At 44.9% G+C, this 13,644-nt stretch overlaps 1 protein-coding gene across 1 annotated transcript in view; it reads right to left on the bottom strand.

Annotated features, from left to right (window-relative positions):
* grm5b (glutamate receptor, metabotropic 5b) overlaps window positions 1–13,077 on the bottom strand; it is a 48,270-nt gene extending 35,193 nt beyond the window's left edge. The window contains exons 1-6 of the mRNA XM_040170566.2: window positions 12,800–13,077; window positions 8,871–9,257; window positions 7,928–8,365; window positions 7,625–7,739; window positions 2,284–2,358; window positions 1,723–1,897 (exon numbers count right to left, since the gene is read on the bottom strand). Of these exons, the coding sequence (XP_040026500.1) occupies window positions 1,723–1,897; window positions 2,284–2,358; window positions 7,625–7,739; window positions 7,928–8,365; window positions 8,871–9,107 (1,040 nt within the window). The 5' untranslated portion in view covers window positions 9,108–9,257; window positions 12,800–13,077. The remainder of the gene's footprint in view (window positions 1–1,722; window positions 1,898–2,283; window positions 2,359–7,624; window positions 7,740–7,927; window positions 8,366–8,870; window positions 9,258–12,799) is intronic.
* Window positions 13,078–13,644: the final 567 nt, after the last annotated feature.

Genomic DNA, 13,644 nt, shown 5'->3' with positions numbered 1-13,644 from the left:
CCAAAACCCCAAAACAGGGTTTATTGGAAGAGTCCTTCTCATGCTGTGTTCACACTATAAGCGACACAGCAGCACAGCGGCCCGCTTGTTCAAGCACTCGGCGAAGTGGTTATGTCAACAAAAAAAGCACTGCGGACTAGCTAAAGGCATTCTCTGCATGCATGGGAATATGGTGAAACCAAAACAGATGAGTGGTTGATACACCGAAGCCTCATTGGAGCGCTGAAAATAATGTGAAAACTAGTTAAAGTTCTAATTGTAGCACCATTGGAATTCAATCTATCGCTGCTGAGAAAATAAGCCCCTGTTTCTGCGGCGCTTAAATTTTGACTGAGAACAAGGTGGAGTGTGCTCACTCGTGTGTGCAAGCGCGCATCTGTGGGTGCCCACACCGTAGAACGGTGGAAGGGAAACACTGGTATGGTGGTTCGGTACTTTACCTGACTCTCGGCAGGGTGACAACGCCGATGGTGATGATGTAGATGATGATGACGATGAGTAAGATGAGGGGGATGAAAATGAGCATCGTGGTGGCGATGACAACAAAAAGGGGGCTACGATTTAGTTACGCAGCGCAGGTCGCTGCGGGAAGAGCAGAATAGAATTACATTTGTGGCATCACAGTAAAAACACGATTATGGGTCCAGTCTTCTGAGTCTATTTTCTTCTGCATATTGGCTGGCATAAGTGTGAAAATCATCATCCATTGTATAGTCATTACACAGTTGGAATAAAAAAAAAAATACACACACACATTTAGAAATACACATGCACCGATGTAGATTAAAAACAACCCATTAGGTTATTTTTGCAACTGATATGTAGGAGGACCTACACATCTGAGCGAGCGCAAGGCTTAACGTGAAAACCACCACAGAAAAAACAGCGTGTCGGTCCATGTGTGTTATTGTGAATGTATGAAGGGCAACGACATCTCCTGCTGTACGGTTTGGCAGCACAGTCTATTTGATTATTTGCCACAATTCAAAAGGCTCCCTGTCCTTGTGATACAAAGACGACCGCTCCAATGTGGACATTGTTCCACGAACAAGCCACAGAGGTTCCGTGGCTCAGAATGAACTGGGCACATCCATGTCTGTGAAAGCCTGTGAAAGCTTCTACAAAGCAGACTCAAACTAGAGTTTGGCTTACTAGTCATAACATAACACCTTACTGGTTGTCCACTGGTGGTGTTTAAGAGCTGGATAAAACCGCATATAGTACACCGTATTGAGAACACTTCTGTAGCAGAAGTGAATTAATAACCTCAACTGCTATATATTAATGCATATTTCAAAAAGTAAATACAACTAGACAACTAAACTGAGAAGAAATGTCAGAACTCTGTTCGGCTCATTTCAGTGACTGATGTATTTGGGGTCATCAGACTGGTTATCCTTAGGACTGTATATTTACACTCAATGCAGAGTGTATATTTACAATTTAACGTTAAAGGCTCTGTTTACACTCATAAATAGATCTCCTAAAAGGGTTATATCAGAGAAGAGCGCACGGTTTTTCCTCTCCATCTGCCCTCAAAAACATCCAGTGGCGGAAATTCCCAAGTGGATCACACAGGTTCAATGCAGCCGTCTGGTTTTAAAAACTGAACCAGGCCCAAAGCGTACGCAGAGGAAATCAAGCACCGATTGTTGCATCTCTGTCATATTAATCATCCCCGTAACATTCGACATGCACGGCACGGTGTCGCTTTCCACTGACCTGCCGATGAGTAGGAACTCTCCGACCAGTCCCTGGCGTCTCATGGCCATGAGGATGTTACGGACGGTCATGCCTTCACAGAAACAGGCCACCACTCTGGCTTTGGGCAAGTGGCCTCTCAGCCTCTCCAGCAGCCGGTCGAAGCTCTGCTCTCCAGCATTGCTCCAGATTTTACCTGAGACATAAAAAAAAAAACAACAATGCGTCAAGACAAAACACGCTCTTGTAGCGGATGTTTGAATCTCTGCGGCCTCATAAGGTTGTGTGAGCATCTTTTGGGGTTTCTCTGTCACAGTGTGTCTACTTTACTGTGCTTCTTGTTTAGTGGATGCCTGTAAGCTGTGATGGCAGGTACATTTGTTCTATCTGCCGGCCACCATGGTCCACTTGTTAAAAATTTAATTAGATAGAAAGCGCTGCTCAATTGTGGAAAAATACTAATACTAAACATTTATACAAACTGTACACGCACAAAAATTCAATGCAGTTTCTAACTTGACAACAATGTTTAGTATTAATAATAGTTAGTTAACAGTGGTTGTCTTGAACTGAGTATCTTACCAGAGTGGGCGATGCAGATGCCCTCCTTGGCTGCCATATCCTTGAATGCTTCCATCCCACTTTCACCATAATTGCCTGGAAAACCATAAAACGTAGGGAAAATATACAATAGATTTAATATAGGTTTTTGCAACCTAAGGTACACATGCACTATGAAAAATGTATGACAATATTATCCTGACAGACAATATATTTTAGTGCAAAAGATGACACCTGATCCCGTCTGATTTTCAAAAACATGCCCAGTGCAGAGACTTGCCCCCCCACCAGTCTACACATGAAAGCTTAAATTCATGTTGGAGAATGCATCTCCCCACTGTGGCACCCGTTTCTTCGCCAGAGAAAGTGGGTGACCTGGAATTTATGCTAATGAATGGTTGTACACACTGGCAAAGAACATGATAGGATTCCCCCTTTAATTTCTCTGCTTCTCCCTTTTACATCTTCCCCTGGTCTGTGTTGGCGGTAGAAAACATCTAAATTGTCTTTTTCTGTTTTCTCACCCGATGAGGTGGTCACATGTTCTAACGTACAGTATTGTATAAGATATTATGATACGGTAGAACGCAGTCTTGCTAAGTATTATTGATCTCTGCTTAAGGAGGCTTAAAGAAGAGCTCAGAGGCGAAAAAAAGATACAGTAGAAACAAACAGTAGTTGTGGAAAAATAGATATAAAAGCAATGAAGGAAAGCACACAGAGAGAAAATGGCGAAAGAGAGGAAGAAGACACAGAAAGTAGAAAGACATCCCACAATCACTGACCGCTACTACATCTCAGTGTGTGCGTGTATGTATGTGTGGGTGTGACAATGTGTGGTGGAGCGAAGTGTAAAGTTCTGTAATTAGTGTCTCAGTGAGAGGACTGGGAGACAGATGGTACAGACCGTCCTTCCCCTGCACATATTAACACACACACACACACACGCACACATTCATACTGTTCATCAAAATCGATAAAGCTTGTAACCTACTTCACTCTGGTCTCAAAGGGGATTTATGTGCAAGACAGCTCTCTCGCCCTCCTTCTCTCTCACTCACACACACACACACACACACACATTCTCTCTCACACACTCCGTAAGCCTGTCATGCAACTCTTTGTCACTCTGCCTCTCGATTCCTCAAACACACATGTGTTCCACGCTACTTTATATTACTAGCGCTCGCTGGCACAGAATGCTTACCCCCCCGGCCCGACCAGAAGAAAAAACACACCCGCACAATCGTCAGTTTGTCATCACGGTGGATCAAAGCGTCTGTACGCTCTTACTCTACCCGGCCCTAAATAAGGCGACTTTTCACAGGCTTGAAATTCCATTTAAAAAGGCAGCCAGACTTATTGTGGCTCAATCTTAGAATGTTGACGCGTGTCACAATGTCATCTCGACTTCTACGCATGCAAAGCAGAGTGCCAATGAACACGGAATCTTCCACTCCAGCTCAAGATCTCTAAGTTCGGAGCAGATAATACATTGAAACCCGTGCTTACTTCCATTCACCTTGAACACGTTGTCTGTGTAGCTCTAAATGTATTCATTAACAGCGTGGCCCCCTGTGTGAAACCATCGCACAACGCACGTAGTGACCTCCGTCTGACGGACTCAATCTGTTTTCATTATACCCCTTTACCGCCCTGGGCTTTAGTCCCTCTTACATCGCGCTGATTTCCTCAACAAAGCTGTGTGCATATAATCCCCACATCTAAATCTATCGTTTCAGTGATAAACAAAGAAAAAAAAAAGAAAAACAGCTTAAAGTATTTTCTTCTCCTGTCGGAAAAACATGCCGGATTAATAAAAATAAACGGAAATCCTTTTTCACTGTGCGCTGCACACATGCCCTCGACCCTCTTCTGTCTTTGACTGTCCTTGTTATTCATCTGACACTTTGCAGAAAATTACATTGCAATCAAATGCAAAGCTGAAGAGTGGAGCTCCTCTTCCTGCTTCCTCCAACCCCCACTCTCACGTAGCAGTAAATCAGGAAGGACATTTTAAGAGACGGAGACAGGTGCCTCTGCGTCTCTCCCCCAATGTTTCCTTCTCACCCTTCCGCCATCCTTTACAACTACCACCCTCAACCACCTGCCACTCTTATCAGGTCTATTACATGCAATTACACGTCCCCTCCCCTCCCCCCCTCTGCCTTCCTTGTCCGGTTCTTCTTTCCAACACTCGTTCACTCTGGTCACAGTTTCGCCCAAAGGAAAAACAACACGCACTAGAAGTGTTGTTATCGTTATTGACTGAAAGGAATCCTCCCGACGGTCACTCTCTCCTCTCCGCCGTCTCCTCCATCCTCACCAATGCACTCGCCACCGCATGTCACATCTGGAGGTGCTGCAACAACGTGCAGCCGAACGTCACAAACGAAGTAATTCCCCCGGGGGGCAGATGCTCGCTGACAGTCGCACTCAAACACGGAGTTAAACAAGATTACAGAATCACACAGCTAATAGAGCGCGCGCACACATGACCACAAACACAGCATACTGTATCAGACTCCAGCTCTGTACAATGTAGTTGTGTTTATATCGGTATCAGTCTATGTATTGAGGAAGTGCTACGTAAATGTGAAGTTAATGAGAGACATAACACCCGATTTCGAGCTGCAGCTGGCAGTTATGTCCTTTATTGATTCATCCGTCAGTAGTTTTCTTGATTAGTCAGTAAATCCCTTAGTCTATGAAAATGAAAAGCCAATTACAATTTGTTGAAGCCCAAATGATTGTCCTCTAATGACTTCTTTATTTCACTCCTGTCTATTGCTCAAAAATAAAACACAGTAGAGTAGCAGAAAAAATCTTTCTCATAAAAAAAAAAAACTGTGGATTTATACTTTTTCATTAATTTCAGACGAAATACGAATGTCTCAGAAAACCTTCTTGTGAATATAGAGGAAAGAACACGTGAACATGCATGCCCAATCGGTGCACATCATCTGCACTGATTGAATATCTGTGTGCTCCTACACATGGACAGGTGAAGGTAATTACATATAGTTTAGAAACTATTTCCCAGCATGCTCGGCTAAATGCTTTAAACAGGGTTTAAAATGGCAACAGCTCAGAAGTTTTTCTCTTTTAATGACCTCGCTAACATCTGTGCCAAAAGGAAATCTCTATTTAATGCTCCCTCGGGACTGGCACACCCTCCATCTATCTTTACAGAAGCCTTTAAATGGATTCCCAGAACGTGCGTTCTGCTATAGCAGCCCGAGTCACTTTGAATCTATGTGCTTCGGTGTTTCCCTTAGGTTTCCAACTTTAGGGGGCGTGGGAGCAGTCGGGCGAATGGCAGACGGGGCGGCTTAGTCGAATGTCCGCTGGTGCGAGCTCCACGTGCGCGCATCCATGAAAAAACAAATACTTTACTATATTATTTTTTTATTACAGACTTTTTCAAGAGGGAGCGTGGGGGGGGCAAATTCTATAATCTGCCCACCACAACGCATCCCACTGTCAGCAGAGAGAGAGAGAAGAGGAATGACGGAAAAATAAAGCAAACGTGAAAAAGGGGAGCGAGAGCGATGAGGTGGGGGGAGATGGTTGGCCTCTTGATTTATTGTGGGACTGATCAATTTCTGTTGCAGCGCGCTTGGGTGACGCGTGTCAAATTCCGTGTCAATAAAACCCCTTGAGCTGAATTGAATTAAACTGAACGGAGTGATGGAGGGCGCGGAGATGGAGGCGGAAAAAGAGCCATCAGGAGTCTCGTCAGGGAAATACTAAATGGAGACCGAAACCCAAATGCAACCATGCATGCGTTTAATCCTTAGTTTGTTTTACGATCCAGATCGTGATCAATTACGGGACAGCATGTGCATACACAGTCTGTACAGCTACAGTAGAGTGCATGTCCTGTAATGGAAGTGGATGGTGGTGGACTTACAAAAGGACAACGTACAACACCTCCATCTCCTTGACAGCGGCCATTGAAGCAGCTGAGCACCTTCGGCGACAGGCTGGTCACCCAGAGGTGCTCGACATGTTGGACTTTATTCCAGAAACGGTTAGACTCTACAGCTTCTCCTCGGTCTGCTAAAGTCCCACACACCTCAGCCCAATGGAAAACAGTAAACGTAGTATTTGTTGCTATAACTAGCAAAGCCACTTTTCTCAATCTTTTATCCATCTCAAGTACTTGGTCCTCTGTGGTTTTCTGGCGCTATTATATTCTCTCCTCATCCCTTGTCCCTTATCCCCCCGTTTGTCTTCTTCCTCTTTTCCTCGATAAACCCTATGTTTCTTCTCACCCCCTCCGCTCTCTATCCCTCTTGAAAAGGCAGTAGTCAACCTTCAGGGCCAGTCCCAAGGTCAAACCTGTGTGTCTGAGGAAACAAAGACACAAAACTCACACACACACACAGCGTCTCGCGCTCTCTCACACACAAATGCCTTCACACATAAGATGCTTCCTGTGTTGCCGCTAAGATCACTGGACACTAGCAGGCGCACACACACACAGACACACACACACACACGCACACACTCATACAGAGATCTCATGGAAATCTTGTCTTATTTCTGACACCAAATTGTGTCAGATATGCAGGGTGATTGTTAGTCACCCATCATGTAATATAATGACAGAAAGCAAAAGCCTTTAAATATCTGCATGGAAATGCTTCTGCATTTTCAATTTGAAGGATTAAGAGTTAGTTGTTACTAGGGTTTATATTATTGATCAAATATACTCCATGTACATATACACTGTGTGTATAGCACCATCGTTTACAAATACTGGAATTAATTTGAGAATAGTGCTTACTTAATCATCTTATACTGAAAACAACTCCTACGCACAGATCTATTGATTAATAAATCATATTAATTATAATAGAACATTTCTAATAGAGTTACTGAGTCACTGCAACGTCTTTTGCTCATTTATGAACACCTCCCCCACTGCATTACCAACACAAACAGACAAACGTTTCTCTCTTTCTAACACACATGCACAAATGCGCAAACTGGTATCCACACGTAGCATACACTTACATACATGTACACAGCGAACACACACTTACCCTTCAGAGTTTTATTACATCTACATTATAAAGAAATAAACTAAATTGAAATAAGATGAACAAATTCCCTCTATGTGCTGAAACTACTTCTGTTTTGTTTGAAAACCTTTCTGCTCTACCCTTGGACTGCTATTCCGTCTATTTTCACTCCGGATGAGTTCCAGGTAAATACATTTAATGAGGACTCAAGAATGCTGTTTAACAAGGCAGAGAGAGAACAAGCGAACAAGGAAAGGGAAAAGACCAACGGGTCTGTGTGTGTGTCTCTGAGCTTAGCAGAGGAGCTTAAAAGAGTGAGTGGGTGGTGGTACCTTCGGTGTGTATGGCAGAGACGTAGCTCCAGTTGTATCTCTTGACGATGTCCACCATAGCTCTTGCCTGCTGGGCATCCGAAGGCACCACCCGCATGAAGTACTTGTAAAGGCTCTGGAATCATCGAGACAAAATCAATGAGAGGCAGAGTTACACGGGAGCATCTGGAACATTCAATTCAGCAAACATTTGAGTCAGACATAAATGAATCAAAGTCACATTAAAGGAGCAGCACTGCATTCTCTCCACAGCTGCACCACACTCCACGGGCTACATGCTGGTCGACAGGTGCGCGGCCTCACCTTGTCACTGAGGTCCATGCTGGTGGCAGAGTAGGCAATCTGTGGTATGTTGAACAGCTGTAGAAGGTTCTGGACCTGGATGGCCACCGAGCTCGACCCCGGTCCAATCAAACCCACGATGGGCTTCTTCCCCCGCATCGGAGTGGCGGAGGGGTCGGCGCACTTCACCGACGTCCCTCCTCCGCCTCCCCCTCCCATGGGACCTCCTCCCCCCCACTCCTCGGCCTCGTCAGAGGAGACGAGCGAGTCCCGTATGAACTCGATGCTCTGTTCCAGAGCCACGGCGGAGTGCCAGCAGGAGTCCCGGATCTCGCAGCCCAGGGAGATGTTGGGGAGGATGTTGGGGTCGGTGTTGATGCGGTCCAGCGTGTACATCATGGCCTCGACCCTCTGGATGCCGTACTGCTCTCGCACCGCACCGCACTTGCGCTCGTGCACCTGTGTTGACAGGGCGGAAGACGAGATCGAGGGAATTTGAACTGGCATTTAGATAAGAATGCTTGTCACTACGAATTAATTATTTGGACTCATTGTTTTAGCGGCCGGGAAGAACAGTTAGCGTATTTTTTTAAATGCGGCTTTAACAAATGCCTGCTTTACTGCTGGGCTAATATCGGTTTTATATTTACATGGCCACAGTCAAAGAGAGATTTTTTCCTATTTAAAATTTGACATTTCAATCGTTACTGGGGAAGAAATTGTAGGTTGAAGGTTCTTGGACATCTCTACAAATAAAATTTGGTTTTACTAAGCAGAGCAGCGTTATAACTCTGCAAAATGGATTGCAAATTTGCCCCAAAATGCTTTCCCATAGTTCTTCTGAACATAATTGTATCCATTTTCTGTTTGAACTTCCAGAGGGTGACCACACATTATCTTCGGTCTCAAAATGGACAAAAACTATGACAAACAAACCACCCTGCAGACAAAAACACAAGTGTACCTTGTCAGCAGGAGGCTGATGATGGACGGAGAACAAAGCTCCGATGATGATGTCACCGGGTATGTGTGTTACAACCCGTCGTTCGGACTGGGCCGATTCAGCTTGATAAGATCCAACCCAAATGGAGAGAACTAGCAGCAGCCAAAGCATCATCTTGGCCTGTTGAGGCAACATAGGGGAAGCGGATCTCATATTTTGCGCTGTGCCGTCACAGGAAACTACTTGTCCGAGAAACATTTTTCATGGCCATGGCAGAAGCTTGTGGCACAGAGGAGTTTTTATGAGTGGATGAAAATGTATTCCTTTCTTTTGACTTGTCGTTCTTGCGCCTCGGATTTCAGAGTGGTACCATCACTGCAAGGGCTGAGATAGGTGCAGCAGTGCAACCTGGGGAATCAAAAAGAAAATCTGGGCTTAGTCTCATTGGCTGAAAAAACTTCAGGCTCCCCCAATTAAAATGTAGAGTTGGTCTCCTCACTAACAGGTGACAGGGAACAGACAGACCTTTTCACATAAACCGTACACTTTTACTTTATCATAAGATGTAGGTTTCATGTGGATCAATACACGTGTTGTGCATGTATTGAGAAGAGTCAAGTTCATCATAAAGTAAGCAGCATTGGAATACAGTAACAACTATAATGAACCGCAAGGTTGGTGGTTCGAGTCCCGGCTGCTCCATGTCTCAAGTTGAAGTGTCCCTGAGCAAGACACCTAACCCCTAATTGCTCCCCGGGCAAAATGTGAAAAGCCATGGGTTTAAAGTGTAATGTAAGTTGCTTTGGATAAAAGCGTCAGCTAAATATAATGTAATGTAATAATGTGGGATGGTAATGTGTATAACTCATTGAACATCAGATGAACAGCATATCAGTCTTGTGTCTTTTGAGCTACATCTACTGTGCTCGTATTTTTCCCTTTACCTTATGGAGGTTGATCTTTTAATTGACATGGGTACGCAAACTGTGCAAATAAAATGTACATAATGTCCATTGCAATGGCCATTACAGTGACCACCATAATGAGCTGCTGCTCATGGTTCTTAATGAAGATTAATATGACATCTAGAGAATCGGCCGTAGACCAGTGGTCTTTATTTATGTATCAGGGCCGTTTACAGACTCTGGCCCAGCTTCATGGCTTTGCCCTTTTATCACCGGTGCGGAGCCCTAAATCATTGGGACATGAGCCGAGGCACCACGGTCACCAGTGTCAGCGGAATATCAATAACACAAACGATACGTTGTATCACACTTCACAGCTGCTGGGAGGAATACTTAGGTGTCCTACAAAGTTTTACACAGCAACTGTGACACCGACAAAGTCCCATAAAACGATTGGTTGTCACATATATTTCTTCAATATATTATGCTCATGGTCCCTGAGGAGTGAAAAGCCGTGATGAGCATCCAAAAGAACTCCATGTTGTTCTTCAAGTGTCTGAACCATTTTGCTTTGATTCTGAGTGAACTTTAAAGTAGCCACCTTAATATCAGTTCTACACAAATACCTAACAGCCATAGAGAAAAGCAGTTTGCAAAACCAGATCTAGGTTATGACAAGGAGCTGCGTAGGGAAAGGGTGCAGGGAGAAAAGGGGGAAGAAAGAGATAAGAAGGTGGAGTGAATTATAGAAATATATAGAGAGGATGAGAGGGACACGAAGGAATGGAAGGAAAAACAGAGTGCATTAGAAAACAGAACGAGGGTAGCTGGGGAGTGAAGAGAAAAGAGGTAGAGGACGAGAGACAGAGCCAGAGAGGGAGAGTGGACGGGAAAGAGAAGAGACTGATAAAAAGAGGCATCAAGGGACAGAAAGTCTCACTGAATGTAATTAACGTGAAAGTGCCAAGAAGGCAACAGGCTAACTGCTGCGCTATTAATGAACATGTCAAACTAAAGTCTGCGCACTCCCTCTCACACACACACACACACACACACACACACACACACACACACACACACACACACACACACACTGTGTCTCCACCAATGACGCAATGTCTCTGTCCCCCATCCTTGAAGTCTACTGGGCCGTTATTGTCATATGGTGATCTTTTAACCCTCCCTCTCATCAGCACCATTCCACCAGCCGGTTCCCTCTCACTGAGACGAGACTTGCAATCCTCCCGTATGACTCTCTCTCTCTCTCTCTCTCCCTCTTACACTCTCTGTGGCGCTCTCCCTCTGTGTGTCTCTCTCTCTCTCTCTCTCTCTCTCTCTCTCTTGCGCAGGCCTAACTGTAGCTCCGGGGGAAAGAAAAGAAAATCCTCATCCCCCAAACAAACATCTTGCACACGCCATTAGGCATTTATATCCATTGGCCTATTCAAACTACGCAGGAGGGCATTATAAGAACCTTCCAAATCACCGCACAGACACACACTGAGTGCACATAGGCAGAGACAAACTGCCCACCCTCTCTGTCTTGCTTTAATTCGCCAAGTTTCATTAGTGCTGATACACTGTTTTATGTGTTGTGAAAGCCTTTAATTTACTATTCATTAGTCAGGACCATAAAAATTCGAATTCATCTAAACGAATCCACGGGCACATTTATTTTCTCTTCTGAATGACGCACAGACATTTGTGTTTGTAATAGATGATGGGCAGCATCTGGAGTTTTAAAAATCGATTGTTGTTGCTCTCTTGACCGTAAAAGCTTTGTCGCAGCATATTTTGACCGGTTAAATTTTGCTATGGAAATCCTTCTAGAGAAACCTCAATGAACACAAAGTAAATGTGCCCCATCACCTGACACCTGATTCTCCGGCAACCCAAATTGGTCATACACCTTTTCTGATGTACACAAGTCAAGGGAGTCACAATTTTTTTTGGGGAGCTTTAGTTATTTCCTGGAAAAACAAGGTGCTTTCATCACCAACGGCTGCCTTGTGATCAGAATCCTCAAAGTGCCACTGGGAGCTTTTCCTGTTTCCCCGGACCACATCGCTCGGGCTAAGAGACAATCACGTTTGTGTCTCTAGTGTATTTTGCCAGACTGCTTCAGCAAATTTGTATTCCCTCTCAAGTCCCACTAAATAAATAAGACTGACACTCAATGACCTTATATGACAATAAAGGCATGGGACAATGTCAAACACCATCAGAATCTCTGGAAACACATTTCATGCATGCGATAAAGACAAATACCTACACCGAGCCAAGGTGAGCCACCGCAAACTACTTGTATATTATTAATAATACATGAGTGTGTGTTGTCGGAGAGGGACGACGCACTCACGGGTTTACCTGCTGCCCTGCGCCGACCAGGTGTGACACAGCTTTGCTCTTCCACAGCAGCTCGGACCTTGACATCACTTCTTCCTGCCAATGTTTTCTCACAGACTCCCCCCCCCCCCATACTGACACGATCAAAATCAGATCCGAGACCACAATAACAGCAACAACAATAATAACGACGACGAGGACTGGCGCAGCGCCGCGCATCCGATCCCCCCGCAACGGGAGAGATATCAAGAGTCCGTCATTTGCACCAAATCGAACAAACACGTATTTGGTCTTTTTTTTTAACAAGCGACTGGTGCAAAGGCATGACAGAGACACGGTCTGAAATGAGCACGGCCACAGAATGCGCGGGTGTAAACAGCGTTTCTGATCCCTCTCCGTCTTATTCGCGTGAATTGATTTCCTACCGCTGGTGTCGGTGCAACCGGCTGCTCTCTCTCTCTCTCTCTCTCTCTCTTTTTAACCGGGTAACGTCTCTACTAGGTGTGACCTTTACGATTCAAGGATGAATTGTCCAGAAGTCACTTGGAAGGCGAATCCCTTTTAAATAAACACCGCAAGAACAATAGGTGATAGCAAAGTGCGACAAAATCACTCTGAGCAGAATATTGAGCGGGGAAGGGAGGAAGTCTGAAGAAATGCATTTGTCTTTCATGGATTCGGTTAAATTGTAAACCTCACCGTATGTGAATCTGTGTCCCCTCCCGGCGTCACTTGCACGGTGCCGCTCGATAATTAGGTTTCCAAGTTGCTGCCGCAGAGGAAAGATGCTGCCGATATAATGTGCAGCCCGACGTTTACTGTCACACACGCTCACACACAGACACACACTCACCCAGCAGCCTGTGAGCAGCTCGAGACGTTTTCCAGTCACGCACACCTGAGCCTGTCTCCAAACACCTCTCTTCTTCATCACAACCCTTTCGTCCTCCTCCTCCTCCTCCTCTCTCCTCACGCCCTCCGCTCTTCTCCCCCCCAACTCATCCGCCCAAATGTTACCGTTCTAATTTGACCCAAATCCCAACATTTAAATTTAAGTTAGCCTCTTGGCCTTTTGGTCTCACGTGTTTTTTCACACATTTTATTGAGCATTTATTTCCTGCTATCCTTTATCACACCTCTTCCTAAACGTTACCACTCAAGCTAGCAGATGGTCCGCAGACTAAACGTTACGTTTGTGTGTCAAACGTTTACACGTGCACGAGTTAACAGTTGCATGTTACCAGTTCAAATCTTTTCAGGGAACTTTAAGCTAGTGCTGCGCTACTTTATGGCTAACGGCTAGCTAACGTTAGCGGAATTATCCCGCGGACGTTAGCCTAGCTTAAAGGCTGCTCCACTAGCGTTTACGTCGCTAACACTGTCTCCTCGTCAATATGTGATCCCACTATTCCCACAAATCCACTTTTATCATATTTAACATTAAAAAGTCATCAACTTTACCGTTACAACAACGCAGCGAAGGAGACTATTCGGGGTGCAGAATTCGACATGACACCTGTAACCGGGCTCGAGAGGGATTCAGC

This window comes from Gasterosteus aculeatus, chromosome 1 (assembly GCF_964276395.1).
Source record: "Gasterosteus aculeatus chromosome 1, fGasAcu3.hap1.1, whole genome shotgun sequence".
NCBI classification, from domain to species: Eukaryota; Metazoa; Chordata; class Actinopteri; order Perciformes; family Gasterosteidae; genus Gasterosteus; species Gasterosteus aculeatus.
Note: the sequence above shows the minus strand (reverse complement) of the source record. Positions and strands in the feature narration are given on the sequence as shown.